The following is a 24,257-nucleotide window of genomic DNA, read 5'->3' on the forward strand; positions in this document are numbered from 1 at the left end:
GAATGGTCTCGGTGGTGGGGTGCACATTTTTACTCTTATTTATTTATGATTATAATTTTGTCCATTAAAAAAAAAATCCATCCCCAGTAACACATTACAATTTGAGATCTAAATGCATTCCCGTTCTTTAGATAACTATTAATTCAGTGCAAAGGGCTTTCCAGCAGTAATGGTTAGGGTTCATAAAGCTCCTTACTTGTACAATCTTATACATAAAAAAAATTGTCCAGTAGCAACATGAAAGCTTATACCAAGAACAAACTTAGTTGGTCTCTAACGTGCTACTAGACATTCTTTTATTCTTTTATTTTATATACATTTCGACTGCGTCAGACCACCACGACCACCACTTGAATCTAAATGTCTATCTAAATATAATGACTTATCTTTGCAAAGTTGTGGTAAGCCAGGATTAGTGAGATGCTATATGTGAGCAATCTGAAAAAAATCTGAAAGCTGCATGTGAGATGCTCTATGGGGGCACTGTGGCCCCTTCTCAATCTTATAAGCTTTAAATTCAATCTCCCTTAAAAAGATCCAGAAAATTCAAGCGCCTAACCAGCATCTAGATTTTCTAGATGTCAAGGTTCGCTCCCAAACTAAGCATTCAAAATTCCTGTCAAGATAAATAACACAGCCTCAAGCTTAATTGCTGAGATTGGCAGCGCAAACTGAGTTCTCTGTCAGATGTTGTCACTTTGCTGTTTTGCTTTCTTCTTCACGTTACACAAGCTGACATAGCCTGATCTTGTACCGTAGCTCCAGATCTAAGTCTTGCAGCTGTTTCAGGAACCCTCGGTTTGGGGAGATGGCTCGATTCTGCAGGACCTTTCTGACGGCGTCAGCCAGGGAGAAATTCTGACAGATCATGAGGTAAGCCAGAACCAGGGCTGCTGATCTGCTTCTGCCTAGAATGCAGTGGACCAAGATCTTTCCTGGAACGGAGATGAAATGATTTAAGAAGAGAGCAACTGGGAACTCCTTTGAGCTCCTCCAGTAGGGGATTTTTGGGGTTCCTAATTTGTATTAAAGCAATCCAAATTGTCAAGTGGCTCTGAAGCTCACTGGGTGACCTTGGGCCTCTCATTCACTCTGTGTCTCAGTTTGACCTATCTGAAAACGGTTGCTTGTCTGCCCCGGACACCAGCAACCCATGCTATGCTGCTGCTAATACCTAAAACATCAGTGCAGCAGTTCCACCAGGGCAGGCACTCACCGTTTGATAATAATTTTTTTATTAGTTTTCAATTACAGTCCAATAATAGCTTAATTATAACAATGCCAATTTATAATACAATTACGAATACCAGTCGTTCAAATACCAAATTATATAATTTAGGTGGCCCCCCGCATGCTAGAATGGATGGTTTGATGATTACTTCTGCGTTTCAAAGTCTTATTAATTTCAATTACATTCTGGTCAAAATAATAATCCCTTATACAACAACGGCGATATTAACAACTTCTATTTGTGTTGACACATTAAATGATTTATAGAACTACAAGTGAGGCATTCAAACTACCATATTTTTCGCTCTATAGGACGCATTTCTCCCCTCCAAAAATTAAGGGGAAATGTGTGTGCGTCCTATGGAGCGAATGCAGGCTCCTTGGCTTCAGCGATAGCAACGCAAAGCCTCTGGAGGCTAGGCGTTGCTTTTGCTGAAGCCTGGAGAGCAAGAGGGGTCAGTGCGCACCGACCCCTCTCGCTCTCCAGGCTTCAGGGATAGCCGCCTGAAGCCTTTGGAGCTCAGCGGGAACTCGCGCTGCGTTCCAAAGGCTTCGGGTTGCTTTTGCTGAAGCCGGGAGAGCAAGACTCTCCCGGCTTCAGCAGAGAGGGAGAGCTGCGCAGCGCCCCTTCAGCGAAGCGGGAGGAGAAATGGAAGGGGCTCTGTTTCTCCTGCCACTTCGCTGAAGGGGCGCTGAGCAGAGAGGGGGAGAATTCCCCCCCGTTCTCCCCCTCCTATGGTCCGGTGCGTCCTAAAGAGCGAAAAATACGGTATATTCTTGTTCTTCTTGTGTGTGTGGCAATTATTCTGTCCGTGGTGTTTCTTCCTGTCCTTGTAAAATGTTCTGTCTACCTTTTCCCGGTTGTTGCTGTTCTCCATCATGCCTTGGCCAGAGCTAATATCGCATTGTTGCTTCAGAAACTTCCCCATTGCTCCATCCCAAGGCACTCACCATTTGGTACACTTAGGGCTTTGGTGATGAATTCGGAGGCAGGGCGGAAATGTACGCTGAGGTCAAAGTCTGGGGAGTCTTCTGCTGCTATTCCATAGTAATGAAACTCTGGTCCGTAGAACGTTTGGTTTCCTTTGCTTCCCCAGGCAGCGTGTGATGCATTCAGTATGTGAGTGATACCCCGTTTCCTGAGCTCTTCCTTGTTGTGTGCCGCCGTGCTGCCGGGAAACAGATATGAAAGTGGGCAGGTGAGCAGAAATGAACCCCATGTCCTTATTTATTTATTACATTTATATACCATCTTTGGGACGCAGGTGGCGCTGTGGGTTAAACCACAGAGCCTAGGACTTGCCGATCAGAAGGTCAGCGGTTCGAATCCCCGCAACGGGGTGAGCTCCCGTTGTTCGGTCCCTGCTCCTGCCAACCTAGCAGTTCGAAAGCATGTCAAAGTGCAAGTAGATAAATAGGTACCACTCCGGTGGGAAGGTAAACGGCGTTTCCGTGCGCTGCTCTGGTTCGCCAGAAGTGGCTCAGTCATGCTGGCCACATGACCCGGAAGCGGTACGCCGGCTCCCTCAGCCAATAAAGCGAGATGAGCGCCGCAACCCCAGAGTCGGTCACAACTAGACCGAATGGTCAGGGGTCCCTTTACCTTTATACCATCTTTATCGTCCAAGCATCTCAAGGTGACTTACAGGGTTCTCCTCCTCCCCGATTTACGTTCACAACAACCCTGTGAGGTAGGTTAAGCTAAGAGATGGTGACTGGCCCAAGGTCGCCCAGTGGGCTACATGGCTGAGTGGGGATTTGAACCCTGATCTCCCAGGTCCAACACTCTCACCATTACAAGAAGAATGGCAACTTAAACTGATGGAATATGTGCAGCTTGCAGATCTAAAATACAGAATAAGAGAACAAGAAGAACATACGTTTAGAGAAGATTGGGAAATGTTTATTGAATATATGGGGGGGGGGATTGTGTCTATTTGAAAACGCTGGCAGCATTAAGATAAATTCAACAGTGTAAATAAGTTTTGGTGGATGTAATAATGGAATACTGAATGGTTTATGTAAAATATGCAAGGATTTATGTTGTGCAAAATGAACCATGGAAAGAGAGGAAGGGAAGTCATTGATATTTTAAGGTTGTTTAAGTGAATAAGGTCCGTATAGTAAAAGCTATGGTTTTCCCAGTAGTGATGTATGGAAGTGAGAGCTGGACCATCAAGAAGGCTGATCGTCGAAGAATTGATGCTTTTGAATTGTGGTGCTGGAGGAGACTCTTGAGAGTCCCATGGACTGCAAGAAGATCAAACCTATCCATTCTTAAGGAAATCAGCCCTGAGTGCTCACTGGAAGGACAGATCGTGAAGCTGAGGCTCCAATACTTTGGCCACCTCATGAGAAGAGAAGACTCCCTGGAAAAGACCCTGATGTTGGGAAAGATGGAGGGCACAAGGAGAAGGGGACGACAGAGGACGAGATGGTTGGATAGTGTCTTTGAAGCTACAAACATGAGTCTGACCAAACTGCGGGAGGCAGTGGAAGACAGAAGTGCCTGGCGTGCCCTGGTCCATGGGGTCACGAAGAGTCGGACACGACTAAACGACTAAACAACAACAACAAGTGAATATTCTAAAATGTAAAACAGGAATTTAACAAAAATTATAAAAACAAAACCAAAAACACTATCCATTTTGCCACACTGGCTCATCTTATCATGGTGCAAACAGTGATACAGGGCTTAGTTTCAGATGAATGAGAAAGTGTTGGATATTGATTATTGATTTATTGATTTAAACAAATATGTAAGAAGAGCATAGTGAGTGCATATGCATTCCTTTCAGCAGGCAACGCAACTGCTAATCCCACTTCAAATTCCTAGAGAAATATCATTATCATTATCATTATTGCCACAGCTCCCAGACCCAAAGCTGCATCTTCATTTTTTCTGAGGTCTGGTGGGCCAAGCCTTTCCTGTGGCAGGCCCTGTCCTGTGGAACTGCTTGCCAGCAGAGGCTTGGTAAGAATCATCCCTGCCTACTTTCAGATACCTGTTTAGAAAACTGCTATTTAGATACGCCTCTGAAACATGAATTCCTTGCCCCAACCAACATTTTAAAAGGTGCTTTTCCTGATGTTTTGGTCCCATGTTCTAAGGGTGGCGTATGTGCTTCTTCCATGCATGTTATCCTCACATGGGACGTGGGTGGCGCTGTGGTCTAAGCCACTGAGCCTCTTGGGCTTGCCGATCAGGAAGGTCAGCGGTTCGAAACCCTGCGATGTGGTGAGCTCCCGTTGCTCTCTCCCAGCTCCTGCCAACCTAGCAGTTTGAAAGCACACGAGTGCGAGTAGATAAATAGGTACCACTGTGGCAGGAAGGTAAACGGCATTTCCGTGCGCTCTGGTTTCCGTCGTAGTGTCCCATTGCACCAGAAGTGGTTTAGTCATGCTGGCCACATGAGCCGGAAAGCTGTCTTTGGACAAACTCTGGCTCCCTCAGCTTGAAGCGAGATGAGCGCCGCACCCCATAGTTGCATTTGACTCCTCACAACAACCCTGTGAGGTAGGTTAGGATGAGAAACTGACTGGACTTTTCCCCTCTGAAATCATGCAGGGCAAGAAAGCCATGTTAAGATATCTGGGCTTCAACTTCTTCGGAAGCCTGTGACTGATCTTTTGTATATAGCACAATGGTCCCTTAATCGAGATTTGCAGGATTTTCCTGTAAAGGCTGATGCAATAGAGGGCACACTTTGAACCGCTTATCTGGATAAATCTCCTCCAGTATGGACAATCACATTCGAAGGGCACAGATATCACCATGTGGTTTCATTAGCACAGGGCATTCTCTGTGTCCTGCCGTGAACTGCTGCCGAGCTGCATTTGGCACAGATGAGCGGTTTTCTGAGCCGAGGGCTGTGGATAATGTTTTCATATAGATGTAATCATAATTTCATCTGGACAGGAAGGGCACACACACAGAAAGTTGCCATCCTTCCTTTTGAAACAGATGTTGCATGTGAAATGTGCCGATTTTATACTAGGTTTACGTCTTCAGAATGAAGACAGGCTGCACTAACAGAATTGCTGTTTGGATTTGTTAGTTTATTTCCATAACAGGGAAAGCTTCCTTTCATTTGTGGCTCCTTGAACATATGGACAGGGTACGGTCCTGATGTTACGACAATCCAGTGGATTGCGTAAGCTTCCCCTAGCAGCAGTGGCGTAGCGTGGGTTGTCAGCACCCGGGGCAAGGCAAGTAATTTGCGCCCCCTAACCCATGGATTTGCGCCCCCTAACCCGTGGATTTGCCCTAACCCCAGATGTTGCGCCCGGTGCGGCCAGCCCCCCCTGCACCCCCCACGCTACGTCACTGCCTAGCAGGATCTCATCCGATACTTATTTCAAAATGATTGCCACTGATCCGAAAGGGTTGTGCTTTCAGCATCTCTTTCCGTCCTATTGATAATGTCAGGGAAAGTTTAAATAGAGTGTAGGGTAGGATCAAATTCCAATAAGGCAGATCTGCCTAGAGTAGTATGAATCACTGAATCAGAAATCTACATTTCATAAATTAATACTGACGTATTCCAGTGAGGCAGTTTTGTTGCAACTTATGAGATTCCTGCAGCTTCGTAAACACTAATAAGATTTATTGAGACAGAACCATTTGTAGTTACAGGTTCTTTTTTCAGATGCTGAAAACGGTTGGTCTTAGATAGCAGTTTCCCCTTTGTCCCATCCTTTCTAGACGTGGGCTGAGCAGTTTTGCAATTGTTCTGCTGATTTCCCCTGGAAAACATACTTTTTACCGCTGAATTGGAACGGCAATTCACAGAAAACACAATTGGTGTTTACATACCCTCCAACATTTCTCTGATGAAAATAGGGACGTCCTAAGGAAAAGCAGGACATTCTGGGATCAAATCAACTGATGATTTCCTTCTATCGGTCCACAATAGAAAGCGTACCACATACATCATACTGTATGTGGTACGCTGGTTTGACAGAAAGTCCCTACAGAGGGTGGTGAAGACAGCACACGATATCATGGGCTGTCCCCTGAGTCCGCTAGTTGTTATCACAGGAGACCGTTGCCTCAGAAGAGCGAGGAACATTCTCAGGGATGACTCACGCCCTGGCCAGCACCTTTTTAATCTCCTGCCCTCGGGCAGGAGATATAGAAGCATGATAAGCTGCACCAACAGGTTAAAGAACAGTTTCTACCCGTGGGCCATGAGGCTGCTGAATGGAAGACAGCAACATTGCAGCTGACGTTCGGAGTTGGTGGTCGTATGACAGCACACAGAGTGTAACAAGGACTGAGAGATTGTGGGGGGGGAGGGGGGCTCATTTAATCTCACTGTAAACAAGCGGTACAGTGACAGTAAAGTATTTCTATATTCTATATTTCTCTAAATCAGAAACTGGGACAGATTCTGTAAATCCGCAACTGTCCCTGGAAAATAGGGGCACTTGGAGGGTCTGTGTTTGGTCCAATTCAGTTGTAAACTACAGGGAAGCAGTGAGGCAAACGGAAGTTACACAAATTAGATTAAGATATACAGCAAGAAAATACAGCAAGAAAAACCCTTTACAATGACAAAAGGCCAAGGAAAGATACGGATAGTAGCAGATGCAAAATACATATGAATACGAGATTCAAAGAGAATGGGTGTGATTCTTCTGCAACTGGCTGCACCTGATTGTAAATGAGTATAGCAAAAATAGTATAAGCTCCTTAAAATGGGACAATTACTCCAGATCTCTACCTAGTCTGAGTTCCTTTAGTTGCGAAACTAATGGAGTCTAGCTCAGTAGCTTCTTGCTGGAAACTTCTTTTTTTTAAAAAAAAATAATGAGCCAGTGTGGTGTATTGGTTAAGAGCGGTAGTCTCGTAATCTGGGGAACCGGGTTCGATTCCCTGCTCCTCCACATGCAGCTGCTGGGTGACCTTGGGCCAGTCACACTTCTTTGAAGTCTCTCAGCCCCACTCACCTCACAGAGTGTTTGTTGTGGGGGAGGAAGGGAAAGGAGAATGTTAGCCGCTTTGAGACTCCTTAAAGGGAGTGAAAGGCGGGATATCAAATCCAAACTCTTCTTCCTCTTCTAATATTTTCTATTGCATAGGGTAGACTTCAATGTGGTCAGATCTACTTAATTCTATTAACACTGGATTTGTTTGAATGGTGGCCAACACTAGCTTTTAAATGGTCAGATGAATTAAATAGTCTAGGAGCTTGCAGAGGGAAAGGTTCGGTGACAGGGTATAACTCTTCTTTCCGATAAGAGGCTGAGGCGGCAAATATCGGAGGAACTGGATGACTTATTTAGCAAGCTTGGAGCATGTGGTCCTAATGAATTATTGCTGCTCACTCATGAGACGTTTTGACCAATAGCAAGCGCTGCATTGACATCTTAAATAGCACAGCTTTATACAAAATATGCTGTTAGCAGCTAGTAACAGGAAGTGACCGACAATGGAGCCAAATGATGTGGGCAGAATTCCTGCAATGCTGGGGATTGGACTAGATGACCCTTGGGGTGCCTTCCAAGTTCCAACGTTTGCGATTCTATGGGACTGGGGCATAGGGAACTAATGTGCCATGACAATATGTGTATGTTGCTGCGGTTGAGTGATAAGGGAGCTCCTCTGTGGCGTCTGCAGCAGAGGTTTGAGTGCCAGGTGTTCCCCCTTTTTGGGCCCTAACAGTTCTCCCTTCCACTGCTGGAGCTTGAAATATTGTCTCCAGCTTCCCAGCTCCATGTCCTATTGAGTACTATACTAGCTGATGGAGTGGGGGCTTGGTAGTATCATTGAGTACCGTATTTTTCACTCTATAGGACGCACTTTTCCCCCTCCAAAAATTAAGGGGAAATGTGTGTGCGTCCTATGGAGCGAACGCAGGCTCCCTCCATGCTCCGGAGGCTTCGCGTTGCTTTCGCTGAAGCCTGGAGAGCGAGAAGGGTCAGTGTGCACCGACCCCTCTCGCTCTCCAGGCTTCAAAGATAGCCGCCTGAAGCCTCCAGAGCGCAGCGTGAGTTCCCGCTGCGCTCTGGAGGCTTCAGGTTCCTTTTGCTGAAGTGCAAGACTCTCCCGGCTTCAGCAGAGAGGGAGAGTTGTGCAGCGTCCCTTCAGCCAAGCGGGAGGAGAAATGGAAGGGGCTCCGTTTCTCCTGCCGCTTTGCTGAAGGGGCGCTGAGCAGAGAAGGGGAGAAATTTTTTTTCTTGTTCTTCATCTCTAAAATAAGGTGCGTCCTATGGTCGAGTGCGTCCTTTAGAGCGAAAAATACGGTATATTTTGCAGTGTTGGACGGGGCTGTTGGGGGAGTGTTCTGATCATCCCAAAGTCATTTGCTGCTTGCCTTTTGGCTCACCATGTGGGTGCCTCTACCCCTGATTGGTGACTCTGGTTTCCCATCCTGGGTTGAGTGGGCGTCAGAGAAGACGGGCACGCAGCAGTGGCATTTCTGTGATAACAGCGAGTATAGGATTGCTCAACCCAGACAATTTGGTAGGGGATAATGTAACTTGGAGAACTTACGGTCACATGACGCCATATCCAATTTGCAAGAACACGGAATATTATTTTTTTGCGGACGACTTTAGTTACCCTTTAGCTTCTGTAGGCTTCAGGTCAACTGAAATATTAGTGAGAAATCCATCTGCACTGGAATTTAGAATGATACATTATGACATGTGCCAGTTGCCATGACGGGACTGGACAATAATGTGTTTGCTTCTCAGAACTTCTGCCTTCAGCCATGTGACTTCTTGCAGATATCTAAATCATTTAACTCTCTATCATCTTTCCTTGAAAACAGAGGCTTAGTCTAGTGGTTGCGTATCCCTTTCAAGAGCAGAGGTTGGGATCAGTTGAGCACAGTATACTCTATGCCATTTCCTACCTCAGGGTTCAGATCTGATTTTTTTATGCATCAAAGGTTGACAAGCGCATGCTAACTGTATAATTAATCCACCGTATATTTGCCAATATAAAATGCAGATAATCACCCCAGAGGATTATACTTTCAGAATACAGAGCAGGATAAAACAATATGAGTTGTATTTGTAAATTGCATATGGATAGAGCAGCGAATTCTTGGTGCATAAACACATAAATAGAATATTCAGACATACAATCTGTAACCAGGCCCACAGCTAGGGTTCCTGAGAAACTCAACCTTCAATTTAGAAAGTCCATCACCGCTCATGTTTCTTGAAGACGTGCATTTTAAATTCGCCAGTATAAGGTTTCAGTAGCCACTGGAATTTCTGTACTCTGCTAGGCTACCTCACTCGGCCGCAGATTTCTCAGTTTGAATACCTTGTCTACATTCCTTGCATCTTTCTCCACTTGTCTGGATATCACACCTTGTTCTCACCCAACTGTAAATTCTTTTTTTTTAAATTCTGTATCTAACACAGAACATACTGGGCACCCCAAATGCAGAGGGTGGTTTGCGTCACTTGGGTGTAGATAGGATAGGTATTCTGGGCAAAAAAAGTGTGTTCCTTTGCTAGAGTTTAGTTTTTTAGTTTTAGCACATAATAAAATATATTATCCTGTGTCTCTGTGATAGGACTATCTGTGCTGTTCCTGCCCCAGTAATATACAGATTTTTGTAATGTGCTTTCTGTTATGAAGGTTGTCCAGGAATCCCCACCCCTGTTGAACGACAGAGAAAAACAAGGGAAACTCTTTTCAGACTTTAACTTCAGCGTGCACAGATCTGTCCTCCGTTAGCAATGTGAATTCATTGGTTATAACATTACAGTGCTGTACAGTACCTTCCTTTTACCCCGTGCTCAAGCTGCGACTTCGTTCCGGGTCACACTTACATGTTGCCTATATAAAGATTGGGCCACACTTCATCTATCTCATTTAATTCCATCCTGCAGCTGTCCATCACATGCTCCAACTCTTGGACGGAGGGTGAGGCGGATCTGCGGCTGTTCATTTTGCAGAAGGAGGCGGTCGTCTTTGGAAATGGATCATCCGCTGTCATGCAATGATACATGGTCATTGCAGAGCCCTAATGAGCTCCAGTTACCTTTTGACGTTTGACAGGGAGAAGCAGGTGCGCCTCTTGAGAGATGTCCCCTTTTCGTCCCCTGCCCATCCCCATGCCTAATGTGGGAAACAGCCTTTGCTGACCTGGCAGCACAAAATTCAATAAGCACGAGTGGAGATCAGCATCCTATTTTTCCTCTAAAAGGGAAAAATAGTTCTTTGGAGTTGAATTATATTATTATGTACTCCTCTGAAGATCGTTACGGAAGATCGTAGAATCATAGAGTTCGAAGGGTCCTGGAAAGTGATCTAAAGTGGTACCTTGGTTCTCAAACTTACTCAGTTACAGAAGTCTGTTCCAAAACCAAAGCGTTCCAAAACCAAGGCATGCTTTCCCATAGAAAGTCATGCAAAACGGATTAATCCATTCCAGACTTTTAAAAACAACTCCTAAAACAGCAATTTAACATGGATTTCACTACCTAGCAAGACCATTGATCCATACATAAAATGAAAGCAATAATCAATGTACTGTACTATTAAAAAAAGACAGTATTGTAGATGATAAAAATTAAAATTACATTTTTTCCTTACCTGCACTGATGATAGTCATTGTTTGGATGGGGGGCTTTTATTCATTTCTGCAGTCACACCATCAATCAATCAGTAGCTGAACAGGGTTCCACACAGTCACAAAAACAAATCAACCCAAAAAAGCCTCAAAAAAAAAACAACCCAACGCAAAATAAATAGAAAAAAAAAAGCCCAAACTTAATCTGTTCCGGAAGTCCGTTTGACTTCCAAAATGTTCGAAAACCATGGCACAGCTTTTGATTGGTGCAGGTGCCCCAGAAACAATAGATGACAGCCGCATAGGACGTTTGGCTTCCTCAAAACATTCGAAAACCGGAACTCTTGCTTCCAGATTTTCGGCATTTGAGAACCAAGGCATTTGAGTACCAAGGCGTTTGAGTACCAAGGCATTTGAGAACCAAGGTACCACAGTAGTTCAATCCCATGCTAATGTAGGAAACCCATTGCTGCAGCATTCCTGATAAGTGGCAATCCAGATTCTGTTTAAAAACCTCTAAAGAAGGGGAGTCCATTTCTTTCCAAGACAAGCTTACCCACTATTGAACTGCTTATTTGTAAGAAAGTCCTTCCTAATGGAGGAGAGGGGTTCATTGGTTTGCCGAGAGGTCGCTGTAGAAGTTGCTTTTGGTGGGTCTCAGCTTGCCTCATGGGTGGACCCTGCTAACACCCCTCAAAATACCCATCGTTTCTGAGAGCATGGCTACTATTAGAAAAATACTACAATGAACACATTTTAATGAAAACATTCCAGGACAGGGAGGCTTGAAAATAACTTGTATTCCTGATCACCAGGGGTGCTTGCTTAGTGCTTTATTTGCTGAGCTGAAGGTCCAAATTTCTCAGTTGCTTCAGAAACCCTCGGTTGGGGAAAATCCACCGACGTTCTTTCACTGCCTGAATGGCTTTAACCAAAGAGAAGCGATGGTAGATCATGAGATATGCCAGCACCAACGAAGATGACCTGCTTATCCCCACTGCACAGTGCACTAAGATTTTGCCTGAAAATGAAGTAAACCACATTTTTTTATCATCTTAAAAGATGGCATTTTTAAACTACAGAGAAGACAGAATTCAACCATTTCTGAAACAGGTACGTTTAACTTTCTGCAGTTACATTAATACTGGATAAATTTAGTCCCCAATTCTGATATTATCTTCATTTATGCCTAAATGTGGGGCCCTACAGTACATCGTTTGTGTCAAGTTAATGGAAATCTTCTTGGGCTTACTTCACAGTTTAGCTAAAATCAATGTTTGGCAGAAATTAATAATTGTTCAGATTTTCAGTATATATGTGTGTGTGTGGTGATCTTTTTCTTTTGACTCAAGAAAATCACCATTTTATAGTTCAAATTGGGAAAAATAAATATACAGTAAATGGACAAAAGTACAAAGAACATGCATTACTCATGTTGAAATACTGCCCCTCAATGAGGCCAAACTTTCATTAGTAAAACACCACATTCAACACTGCTTCACACATTAAATGCTCGCTTCCATCTGAGACTCAGGAAACACCGGGAAAGGAAATTTAGCTGCCATCGGGGGTAGCAACAGAACTGATGATTCACCATGCTAGAGAAGCAACCAAAATTTTTAAAATTTTTAGTTTCTTCTCCTGTTAGATTCACAAAATATTTATGGGTATGTTTACCCCTGCATCTTCCCAGAAAAAAACACTGTATGTATGTATTTGTGTGTGCGCATGTTTAACAGTTTTCTTTGTTGGATTCTGATGAATTTTAAGTGCTGGGATAAACTGCAGTTTCAAAATGTACTTAGGACAAGATTGAAAGAACAGTGAATCTAATTGTTTTTGGCAACAGGGGTTCTTATATTGTTTTTTCTCAAGCAGTGATAAAAACTCACAGCTCTTTTGCCACCTGAGCATAAAAGAACAGTAAACGGTAAAGTTAAAGGACCCCTGGACGGTTAAGTCCTGTCAAAGGCGACTATGGGATTGCGGCACTCATCTCGCTTTCAGACCGAGGGAGCTAGCGTTTGTCCACAGACAGATTTCCAGGTCATGTGGCCAGCATGACTAAACCGCTTCTGGCACAACAGGACACCATGATGGAAACCAAAGCACACAGAAAAACCATTTACCTTCCTGCTGCAGCAGTACCTATTTATCTACTTGCACTGGTGTGTTTTCGAACTGCTAGATTGGCAGGAGCTGGGACAGAGCAATGGGAGCTCACCCTGTCGTGCAGATTAGAACTGCCGACCTTCTGATTGGTGAGTCCAGGAGGCTCTGTGGTTTAGACCACAATGCCACCCATGTCCAGAAAAAGAATAGTGACAAAGGACAGAAGATTTAAACATGGTTTCCAATGTGTCATGGCAAAGTGACATCAAGGTGATCAGGAACTCCAGTGTTGATATATAATGTGAGAGGAGGGTAGATAATGAGACACGGGCATTGGAGACACCTGGAACCTCAATATGTTATGGCTATGTACAAATAATAAGGGAACCAGATGGGCATACATAAGAGTAGAGAAATGGAAGCAAAAGGTAGGCAGAGAATTTAAGAAGCAAAGAATCTCTGCCTGGAAACAAAGAGAAGGTCGGGGAAGAGGCATAGGGCAAAAGCTACTCAGTGATCCCCACAGAGCGGCCATCAAGTAAACCCAAAAGCAATGAGAGAGCTGAAAATCTTCCCCTAATCTCCAGCTCTCCAAAAGAAATGGCAGTGAAGTGCCAAATTGCCAGCACAGCACAACATAATATGAACATTTGTGACGCATGTTGCTTCCCTACCTCCTGGTGTGTTCAAGGCTTTGTGTATGAATTCTGCCGCGGGGTAAAAATATGGAGTCATATCAAAATCAGGAAGGTCAAAGGCTGGTACACCATAGTATTCGATCGTTGTGCCATAAAACTCGTGGGATCCTTGGCAAAATATTTTGCCGTGTGCAGCATTTAAAACATGGCTGATGCCCATTTTCCACAAACCAAATCTGTTGTGGGCCATAACACTAGAGAGAGAAAAATGAAACAGAAAGTGAGAGACAGACTTAACAGGTAGGAGAAGAATCCTGTTTTGCTTTCAGGCTTCTCCCTCTGATTTGTGGCTCAGATCCACTTATGGTATGGAGAAAATCTCCCACGTTAAGGAACAGAAAATTCAATTATGATGTAATGAATGAACATTCTGGAATAAGCCAATGGTCCATCTGGTCCAACATGCTGTTCTCACATTGGCTACTTAGATGTCTCTGGGAAGCATGAAGCAGGATCTGAGCTCAACTTCATTCTCCCCTCTATGGTTTCCAGCAACTGGTATTCAGAATTATACTGCCTCAGACAGTGATGGCAGAACATAGCCATTAGGGTTAGCAGCCATTGATAGCCTTGTCCTCCATGAATTTGCCCAATTCTCTTTTAAAGCCATCCAAGGGTGTGGCTATCACTGCTCTTTGTGGGAGCAGATCCCATAATTTAATGTCTTATTATGTGAAGAAATACTTTGTCCTGAATCTTCCATCATCTGGCTTCCTTGGATGTCCCTGAATTTTAGGGTTAGGCACTAAATCTGTTAAGCGCATCAATGGACTTGGGAGCCAGTGTGGTCTAGTGGTTAAGGAGTCAGGCCTAGGACCTGAGAGACCAGAGTTCAAATCCCCACTTAGCCATGTAGCCCGCTGGGTGACTTTGGCCATTCACCAATTCTCAGCCTTAAAATGCCCACTGGGTTATTGGGAGGATAAAATGGGGAGTGGGAAGAATCGTGTAGGCCATCTTGAGCCCCTTGGAAGAGAAGCAGGGTATAAATGAAATATTTAAATAAGACCCTAGTACAGAATCCCCTGAGCCACTTTCCCTTGAGACTGTAGGCCAAATAACCCTCAGGGTGCCACTGCCCTCGCCACCAAGGGCCTCCTATTGCTCAAGACCCGATCATGACAACGGACAATGCACCCAGCCAGAAAATAGAAGCGAGATGGCGGCATGCTAGATTCCAGGCTGCAGGACAGTCCCTTTAAATTGCTATGGTCCTTGGGAAGCAAGTAGAGCCAGGAGGAGGTAGGCAGGTCCATGCCTACTAAAAAAAGACCAAGGAATCTGTTGGAATACCTGGTTTGCTCCCAGTGAGCTCTCCATGTCTTTTGCCCTTGTTTGCCAGTTCATGGTTCCTGACCTTTGACAGAAACACTGTCATCCCGGCCTGGATACCATCAGCTTGAGAATGCTCGCTGGGCTTGCTTACTCCCAAAACGTCTGTGGGCTCAGCCTCACCAGAACTGGACAGATCTATAAAGACATGGCTTTACGCTGGAGTTAAAGGTAAAGGTAAAGGGACTCCTGACCATTAGGTCCAGCCGTGGCCGACTCTGGGGTTGCAGCACTCATCTCGCTTTATTGGCTGAGGGAGCCGGCGTACAGTTTCTGGGTCATGTGGCCAGTATGACTAAGCCGCTTCTGGCGAACCAGAGCAGCGCACGGAAATGCCGTTTACCTTCCAGCCGGAGCGGTACCTATTTATCTACTTGTGCTTTCGAACTGCTAGGTTGGCAGGAGCAGGGACCGAGCAACAGGAGCTCACCCCGTCACGGGGATTCAAACCGTCGACCTTCTGATTGGCAAGTCCTAGGCTCTGTGGTTTAACCCACAGCGCCACCAGAGCGAGGCAATTGAAATGACCCAAAGAGCCAGGGAAAGGCAATGAGAAGCTACAAGGAAGGACTAGGTTCTCTGAAGCAGTGCTTTTTTTTCTTTAAAAAATGTTTATCGGTACTCTCATTTTCCTACTCATATTGAAATACTGCCCCTCAATGAGGCCAAACTTAGATTCACAAAATGTTTAGGGGTATGTGCCCCCCTGCATCCCCCCCGAAAAAAGCACTGCTCTAAAGTGTACGGAAACCACACTGACTGAACTCTTTTGCCTTCAGCCATGTCTCTTCGCAACTTGTGGGGGCTAGAAATGGCTTTTTGGAAGAAAAAGTAAGATGATAAATTCAAGAATCCAACATTTTGTTCCAGATTCTGTGTGGCATTCTGAACGCACAAAATAAAAAAGATAAACTGCTTCGGGCTCCTTAACAATTAATTGCAAGACTGTCTTGCAAAAATCAGATAACATGTTAAGGTGCAATTTCCTCCAGTCATGTGTCAGAATGCCCCATTGGTTTAAATGAGGTACAGTCATGCATAACCAGGTACTGGACCCAACCAGATCACAGAATGACGCATTCCTCGGAAGGAGCATTGACTTGGCTGCAGTAGTTACGTTGGCGGAGCTCTTGAGCACTGCCCCAAAAATGCTGAGCCGTTCCACGGACGTATACTTACAGATCTCCCAAGAAAAGGTTAGGCCATACTTCATCAACATGGTTACAGGAAGGCCTCCCAGTATTCAGGAGCTGTTCTAGATCTTTAAGAGTGGGGGTCTCAGCTGTGGATGTTCCAGAACACTCAGGGTCTTTGGAGAGTGAGACACACTCTTCAGCCATCCTTATTCAAGTAGCAACTGTTCCCGCTGAAACCTGAGAAAGTGGTCCAGGCTTGCTTGTTTAATGCGCTCTTTTAGCCTGTGTGCTTGTCATTTTGAATTTATTGGACAGGTGCTGGGCAGTAGCAAAGCATGCAACGTGTTAAATCAAAGCTTGGAAAGGAGGTGCCATTTTTGCACACCCTGAAGGCAAACAGTCATTCAGCAACGGCCACTGTCGCACACACAGGAGCATGATTTCTGCCAGAGATGATATAGCCTCTCATCCAAGAGGGGAGGTGTTGTGGGCAGGACGCGATTTCTGCATCACGCAGGGGGCGTTACGCCCCCTGCCCCACTCACCTGGCTGGCGCACCACGCCCACAGGTAAGCGTCCAACCGGGCGGCTTGGAGGGGGTGTGGTTTGCAGTTTAACTTACTGCTGTGCAGCCATTCCGCCTCATTTTCCGCCTTCTCGTCGGGCTTGGGTGGCGGTTAGGCATTGGAATGTGTTGATGGTGTGTGGAAGGGCTAGGTGTGGCCATCGTCTACCCCTTCAAATTTGGGTATTTCGTTAAAGGAATCCGGCGGTCGTGGATCCTGTCCGATGCCTGTGTGGCGGGGGGCCAAGGCACGACCCTCGGTGACATCAGGGGGGAGCTTATAGTTGTATTAGCACCAACTGGCTCCACCTTCTGGTGAATAAACCCCCTTTGGGCTCACCCCTCTCCCAGTGGGTGGAGTCAATCTGTTGTGGTCCAGTGCCTAAGCCAATACCTTCTCACTTGCTGTAATCAATAAAGTTGTGGCCTTTTCTTGCCCATTAACCTTATACTCTGGGTCTGTGTGTCTTCATTCCACAAAGCGTGGATCGGGTCCTCAAACCACAACTCCAGTCTTGGGAAACAAAAGACGAGCTTGTTGAAGCCTTAATGACACAATGGGCAATAGATATAGGGCACAATATAGATTTTAACCTCTGGGGGAAATTCTGGAAAAGCGACTTTTAAGTTTACAGCATGTTATTATTCAGAGGAGAACTACTTGAAAATGATTTACAGATGGTCCTTGCCTCCTAGTAGGTTTACTTAGATGTATAAGACTGAATCGGATAAGTGCTGGAGATGCAAAGATGTGGAGGGAACGTTCTTTCATATGTGGTGGACTTATAAAAGGGTAAAGGAATATTGGGAAATGATCCATAATGAATTGGGGGGAAATGTTCAGAAGTACTTTCCCCCCCAAAACAGAGTCCATTTTGTTGGGGATAATTCAGACTGAAATTCCCAGTTGTCAAAAAAGGTTATTTATGTATGCTGCTGCTACGGCCTGTGTTTTGTTAGCCCCAAAATGGAAAACGAGTGAGGTCCCAACCAAAGAAGAATGGCAACTTAAGTTGACAGAATATGCGCAACTTGCAGACTTAACATATAGAATAAGAGAACAAGAAGAACATACATTTAAAGAAGATTGGAAAACGTTTATTGAATATATGGGGAATAATTGCATTAAGCTGAAAATGCTGACAATTGAGATAAATTCAACAGTGTAAATAAGTTTTGATGGATGCAATAATGTAATAGTGATTGGTATATTTTTGGTAAAATACAGTGGTACCTCGGGATAAGAACTTAATTCGTTCTGGAGGTTCGTTCTTAACCTGAAGCTGTTCTTAACCTGAGGTACCACTTTAGCTAACAGGGCCTCCCGCTCCTGCCACTGTGCGATTTCTGTTCTCATCCTGAAGCAAAGTTCTTAACCCAAGGTAGTATTTCTGGGTTAGTGGAGTCTGTAGCCTGAAGCGTCTGTAACCCAAGATACCACTGTGTGCAGGGATTTATGATATGTAAAATGAACCATGGAAAGAGAAGAAGAGAAGAAGGGAAGAAGGGAAGTCAATAATATCTTAAATTATTTTAAATTATAAGACATATATATATATATGACATATATATATATATATATATATATATATATATATATATATATATGACATATATGACATATATGACATATATATATATATATATATATATATATATATATATATATATATGATGATATCTCCAGTCTCATGCATTCTCTTGCACAGGAACTCTTTTTAACTGCCTTTCAGTCAAGCACTCTTCATTCAGACATTATTGCCATGGATTGGACAGGCATTTTTTTGAGTTTTTTTTCTCTGGACCCTTGGCTGCCAAGCTGAGCAACACAAGGATTGTGGATTAGGAAGAACACCCAAGGTGCAATGAGTTTTATATGTCTTATGCACAAAGACAAACCTGTTAATCACAAAAAGTAAAGTCTGATTCCAGATTGTAGAGCTACAGTAAGTCTTGACATATGGACCAGGAGATTCTGAAAGACATGGTAATGGCGAGGCAGAACAGTAAGTGGATTATGACGCTTCCGAAGATCACTTCTTCTCCTAGCCAGCTTACGGATTTTGAGCAACACAAGCAGCAAAACTGTTATTTATTAAGGGTTCTACACTCCTGCTGTGCTTGCCGATATTATATTGCTCATCAGTGAATCCACCTGAGCCGACAATTTAAAACGCTGATGCACTATTTCATATTTTAGAGCAGGTTGGGGGAATTTGATTTCAGAAGAGAGCAAGATTTCAACAAGGTCCGAATATGTGGTTGACACTTGGAAACATTCAAGGTTAAATTGCAGAAAAGCAAAATGTTTTAACAGCATTTGCTGTGGGGTTTTTTTAAAAACAACAACAAAATAGTACACCAACATTCAATACAAATGTCTCCCTCAGATACTGTACATTTCTTTATTTTTAAACCGATGATTTTGTGGCTTCAGCACAATGGCTGATCAAGTTGTAGAACCAAGGATTTAATGTCACAATACTCTGAAATAAAAGGCGTAATAACCCATTCCCATGCTGCCTAAATATGAGACAGCTCGTACAGGTCTATCAATAACTCTAAGCCACGATAGCTTAGTAGAATCCTCACAGAGAAAGTGAGGAAGACCTTTACTTCTGAAGACTAGTTGTTGGATACCGCAAGTGGGAGAAGGCAGTTCCCTTCAGGGCCCAGTTCTGTACTTCCCAGAAGCATTAGGCTGTCCACTGTTCAAAAAAGGATGCTGACTTAGAACCACTGATAGGTGCATTTGAAGGTAAGCTCCCAGCGCCATTCATCTGATTGGACTCCAATGCGCTCTACGTGAGGCTACCTTTGCAGGTGACCCAGAAACTACAATTAATCCAGAATGCGGCAGGTAGACTGGTAACTGGGAGCAGTCCCTGGACCATCTAATACCAGTCCTGAAAGACCTACATTGACTCCCAGCAATCCCATAGTCACCTTTGACTGGACATAACCGTCCAGAGGTCCTTTACCCCCCTCTCTCCCTGCATATTTTTATTTTATCATACCATAGAAAATCTGATAATTTTTTAAAAAAAATAAGGACGAAGCCAAAAGGAGAGCACAGACTGAGGATAGAAAAAGACAACGAAGAACCCACTTTAATGAAAACATCCCATGACACTGAGGCTTGAAAATAACCTGCTTTCCTGATCATCAGGCATTTGTTTCCTTGCTTTCTTGCTTAGTGCTTTTTTTGTTTAGCTGAAGGTCCAAATTTCTCAGTTGCTTCAGAAACCCTTGATTGGGGAAAATCCACCGATGTTCTTTCACTGCCTGAATGGCTTTAACCAAAGAGAAGCGATGGTAAATCATGAGGTATGCTAGCACTAACGAAGACGACCTGCTTATCCCCACTGCGCAGTGCACGAAGATTTTAGCTGCAAATGAAGAAAACGTATTGTTGTTTTTTAAAGCATCTTTAAAGGTGGAATTTTAAACTACCAAAGAAAGAGAATTCAAATGTTTCCTAAATAAGTACGTACTTTTAACAATTGTTGCCTCTAATCCCAACAGCTACGGTAATACTGAATACGTTTAGTCTCCAATTAGGGAGCTTTTTCTCATTTATACCTAAATTGTGGGGCTCTACTCTACGCAGCTTGTGTGAAGTTTTGGTTAATTGAGATCTGCTTGGGCTTAATCCACACTCGCAAAACAAACACACAAGGTAAAACACAGGTGAATTCCTTCAAAATATGGTTTCGTTTGGTGGTGTCTATAAACAGGCAAAACCTCTTTCTTTTCTCTCTCTTTTATTGCACAATGTAAACTGTGTTTTATACCCCTTTTATAATTGTACCCATTTCATTCACTCCCTGATTTGTTATGTTTCTTTTGACTTTATTATCAAAAGCTCCTTGTGTCAAACTTTTATTAGCCTGCTTGTTTGTTTTCTCTGTGTGTATTGTTTGTTTTTCTTGTTCAATTTTTTTTATTAAAAAACTGGCAAACTGGCAACTGGTAAAAAATTACCCCAAACTGGCATGGGGTAAAGGTTCCAATCATTACCCCACTTACCTGGGCATAACCAGCATTGAATTCACTTAGTTACTACTGCGTAAAATTGGTTAGGATTGGAGCCCAGTCCGCCTCCTCCCAGCACTGTAGCCATAATCTCATTTGGGAGTCCTATGAGCTGAGAGAATCAATTGGATAGTACTGCTGCAACTGATGAAATGGAGAAACAGGAGAGGGATGCTATCTGTTGTAGCTGAGTAAGAACTGCCAAAGTCAGGCACAAATACATTGAGTTTGAATCCTGTCAAGACAGAAGTACTGTTTTGGGGAGACGGGGAGGGTGGGTATGGGGGACTCCCTGGTCTTGAATGGGGTAATTGTGCCCCTGAAGGACCAGGTGCACAGCTTGGGAGTCAATTTGGACTCACAGCTGTCCTTGGAGGTGCAGGTCAATTCTGTATCCAGGGCAGCTGTTTATCAGCTCCATCTGGTACGCAGGCTGAGACCCTATCTGCCTGCGGACTGCCTCGCCAGAGTGGTGCATGCTCTGGTTATCTCCCGCTTGGACTACTGCAATGAGCTCTACGTGGGGCTACCTTTGAAGGTGATCCGGAAACTACAACTAATCCAGAATGCGGCAGCTAGACTGGTGACTGGGAGTGGCCGCCAAAACCATGTAACACTGGTCCTGAAAGATCTACATTGGCTCCCAGTACGTTTCCAAGCACAATTCAAAGTGTTGGTGCTGAACTTTAAAGCCCTAAATGGCCTTGGCCCAGTTTACCTGAAGGAGCATCTCCACCCCCATCGTTCAGCCCAGACACTGAGGTCCAGCTCCGAGGGCCTTCTGGCGGTTCCCTCACTGCGAGAAGCGAAGTTATAGGGAACCAGGCAGAGGGCCTTCTTGGTAGTGGCGCCCTCTCTGTGTAACGCCCTCCCATCAGATGTCAAGGAAATAAACAACTATCTGACTTTTAGAAGACATCTGAAGGCAGCTCTCTTTAGGGAAGTTTTTAATATCTGATGTTTTATTGTATTTTTAATATTTTGTTGGAAGCCACCCAGAGTGGCTGGGAAAACCCAGCCAGATGGGTGGGGTATAAATATTATTATTGTTATTATTATTGCATTCTATTTACTGCTCTAGGAGAGTTAAACATGACCTTAAGTATCTGCTATTTAAGTCCATGAGACTATAAAGTAGAAACCCAACAGCAACACCAGAGCTGCCAATCCTCCCCTAACTTCCAGCTCTCCAGAAAGAAATAGCAGTGAAGTACCAAATTGCCAACACAACACAACATAATATGAACATTTGTGACGCATGTTGCTTCCCTACCTCCTGGTGTGTTCAAGGCTTTGTGTATGAATTCTGCCGCGGGGTAAAAATATGGAGTCATATCAAAATCAGGAAGGTCATCGGCCGGTACACCATAGTATTCGATTGTTGTGCCGTAAAAATCATGGGGTTCATGGCAAAATATTTTGCCATGTGCAGCATTTAAAACATGGCTAATGCCCATTTTCCATAAACCAAATCTGCTGTGCGCCGTAACACTGAAGAAAAGACAAAACAGAAAGTGAGAGGCAGACAGATACAAGAAGAGTCCTGTTTTCCTTTCAGAGAGCCAGTGTGGTGTAGTGGTTAAGAGTGGTAGACTCGTAATCTGGTGAACCGGGTTTGATTCCCTGCTCCTCCACATGCAGCTGCTGGGTGACCTTGGGCTAGTCACACTTCTCTGAAGTCTCTCAGCCTCACTCACCTCACAGAGTGTTTGTTGTGGGGGAGGAAGGGAAAGGAGAATGTTAGCCGCTTTGAGACTCCTGAAGGGGAGTGAAAGGCGGGGTATCAAATCCAAACTCCTCCTCCTTTCCCCTCTAATTTGTGGTCTGGGTCCTCTCACATTCTATGAAGAAAATAGCCCACGTTAAGGAACAAAGATTTCAGTAAGATTTAATGAATGAATATTCAGAACATAAGAAGAGCCTGCTGGAATAAGCCTTTGGCCCATCTAGTCCAACATGCTGTTCTCACAATGGCCTCATAGATGTCTATGGGAAGCATGAAGCAGGATCTGAGCTCAACTTCATTCTCCCCTCCTGTGGTTTCCAGCAATTGGTATTCAGAATCAGACTGATGGCACAACACAGTAGCCATTGATAGCCTTCTCCTCCATGAATTTGTCTGATCATCTTCTAAAGCCATTCGAGTTGGATGCCGTCACTGCCTCTATTAGCGCAGATTCCAAAATTTAACTTTGTACTGTGTGGCGAAGGGCTTTACTTTGCCTGTCCTCGATATTTGAACATTCAGCTTTGTTGGAAACCCCCATGTTGTGGTGTTAGGAACTGCATCTTTTTTTTTCAGATTAAAATTTTACAGTCCAACATACAACATAAAAACAAGATTCCAAGGAATCTCTTGGACATCTGCCCTCTGCTTTGTGGGCCCTGTTATTAATCATTTCCTCCTGCATCTTTTATGATAGTCCAAATTTGTTTACCTCTCCATTGTGTCCAAAATTCACCATTAAACTACAAGTGATATTCCAATCCTACGTTAGGCACTGAATCATGGCACATCCATGGACTTGGAAGCAACTGTAGTGTCAGGTTTAGGGTTCCGGTAGCCTCACTGGAAATGTGACAGATAATTGGTTACTGGGAATGAATAAACAAGTCTAGATGTGTGTTTACACTGGAATCAGAGCTAGACAATTAAAGCAACCGAAACAGTCAGGCAAAGGTAATGAGAAGTCACAAGGGAGGACTAGGTCACTCTGAAGGGGACGGAAGCCACACTGACTGAACTCTTTCGCCTTTTTCATATACCAACTGCATGGCCTTCAGCCATGTGTCACCGCAACTGTGAGGGCTAGAAATTGCTTTTTTTTTTAAAAAAAGGAATAGGTGGTGGGAAGAAAGGTGATGCACTGAAGAATCCAACATTTTGTTCCAGATTCTGTGTGGCATTCTGAATGCACATGAAATAAAATACATAAATTGCTTACGGCTGTGTAACAATTAATTGCAAGACTGTCTTCTCCAAGAAGCCACGATTATGTGCAATCCTACCACCGGTTATGTTTCAGAATGCCCCATTGGTTTAAATGAGGTACAGTCATGCATAACAAGGTTCCGGACCCAGCCAGATCACAGAACGACTCATTCCTTGGAAGGAGCATTGACTTGGCTGCAGTAGTTGCATTGGAGGAGCTCTTAAGCACTGCCAAAAAAATGCTGAGCTGTTCCACAGAGATATACTTACTGGTCTCCTAAGAAAAGGTTAGGCCATACTTCATCAACATGGTTGCAGGAAGACCTCCCAGTATTCAGGAGCTGTTCTAGATCTTTAAGAGTGGGGGTCTCAGCTGTGGATGTTCCAGAACACTCAGGGTCTTTGGGCAGTGAGACACACTCTTCAGCCATCCTTATTAAAGTAGCAACTGTTCCCTCTGAAACCTGAGAAAGTGGTCCAGGCTTGCTTGTTTAATGCGCTCTTTTAGCCTGTGTGCTTGTCATTTTGAATTTATTGGACAGGTGCTGGGCAGTAGCAAAGCATGCAACGTGTTAAATCAAAGCTTGGATAGGAGGTGCCATTTTTGCACACCTTGAAGGCAAACAGGCATTCAGCAATGGTCATTGTAACTGAAAGGCAAAATCTGCTGAGCAGAAG

At 44.1% G+C, this 24,257-nt stretch overlaps 3 protein-coding genes and 1 long non-coding RNA gene across 4 annotated transcripts; 1 reads left to right on the forward strand and 3 right to left on the reverse strand.

The window, feature by feature from the left end:
* Positions 1–363: 363 nt before the first annotated feature.
* Positions 364–10,211, reverse strand: LOC128413717 (dual specificity protein phosphatase 13-like). Its single transcript, XM_053388092.1, has 3 exons — positions 10,027–10,211; positions 2,182–2,399; positions 364–935 (listed from the first exon to the last, which is right to left on the reverse strand). Exons 1-3 carry the CDS (start codon positions 10,209–10,211, stop codon positions 724–726), a joined length of 615 nt encoding a protein of 204 aa, XP_053244067.1. The 3' UTR covers positions 364–723.
* Positions 766–19,949, forward strand: LOC128413720 (uncharacterized). Its single transcript, XR_008330412.1, has 5 exons — positions 766–873; positions 10,087–10,265; positions 11,636–11,882; positions 14,922–15,082; positions 19,847–19,949. It is a non-coding gene; the product is annotated as an uncharacterized LOC128413720 (long non-coding RNA).
* LOC128413719 (dual specificity protein phosphatase 13-like) lies at positions 11,562–16,260 on the reverse strand. Its single transcript, XM_053388094.1, has 3 exons — positions 16,091–16,260; positions 13,556–13,773; positions 11,562–11,790 (listed from the first exon to the last, which is right to left on the reverse strand). Exons 1-3 carry the CDS (start codon positions 16,249–16,251, stop codon positions 11,603–11,605), a joined length of 567 nt encoding a protein of 188 aa, XP_053244069.1. The 5' UTR covers positions 16,252–16,260; the 3' UTR covers positions 11,562–11,602.
* On the reverse strand, positions 19,698–24,042 carry LOC128413718 (dual specificity protein phosphatase 13-like). Its single transcript, XM_053388093.1, has 3 exons — positions 23,850–24,042; positions 21,921–22,138; positions 19,698–20,001 (listed from the first exon to the last, which is right to left on the reverse strand). Exons 1-3 carry the CDS (start codon positions 24,008–24,010, stop codon positions 19,778–19,780), a joined length of 603 nt encoding a protein of 200 aa, XP_053244068.1. The 5' UTR covers positions 24,011–24,042; the 3' UTR covers positions 19,698–19,777.
* Positions 24,043–24,257: the final 215 nt, after the last annotated feature.

Source organism: Podarcis raffonei, chromosome 5 (genome assembly GCF_027172205.1).
Source record: "Podarcis raffonei isolate rPodRaf1 chromosome 5, rPodRaf1.pri, whole genome shotgun sequence".
In the NCBI taxonomy this organism is placed as follows: Eukaryota; Metazoa; Chordata; class Lepidosauria; order Squamata; family Lacertidae; genus Podarcis; species Podarcis raffonei.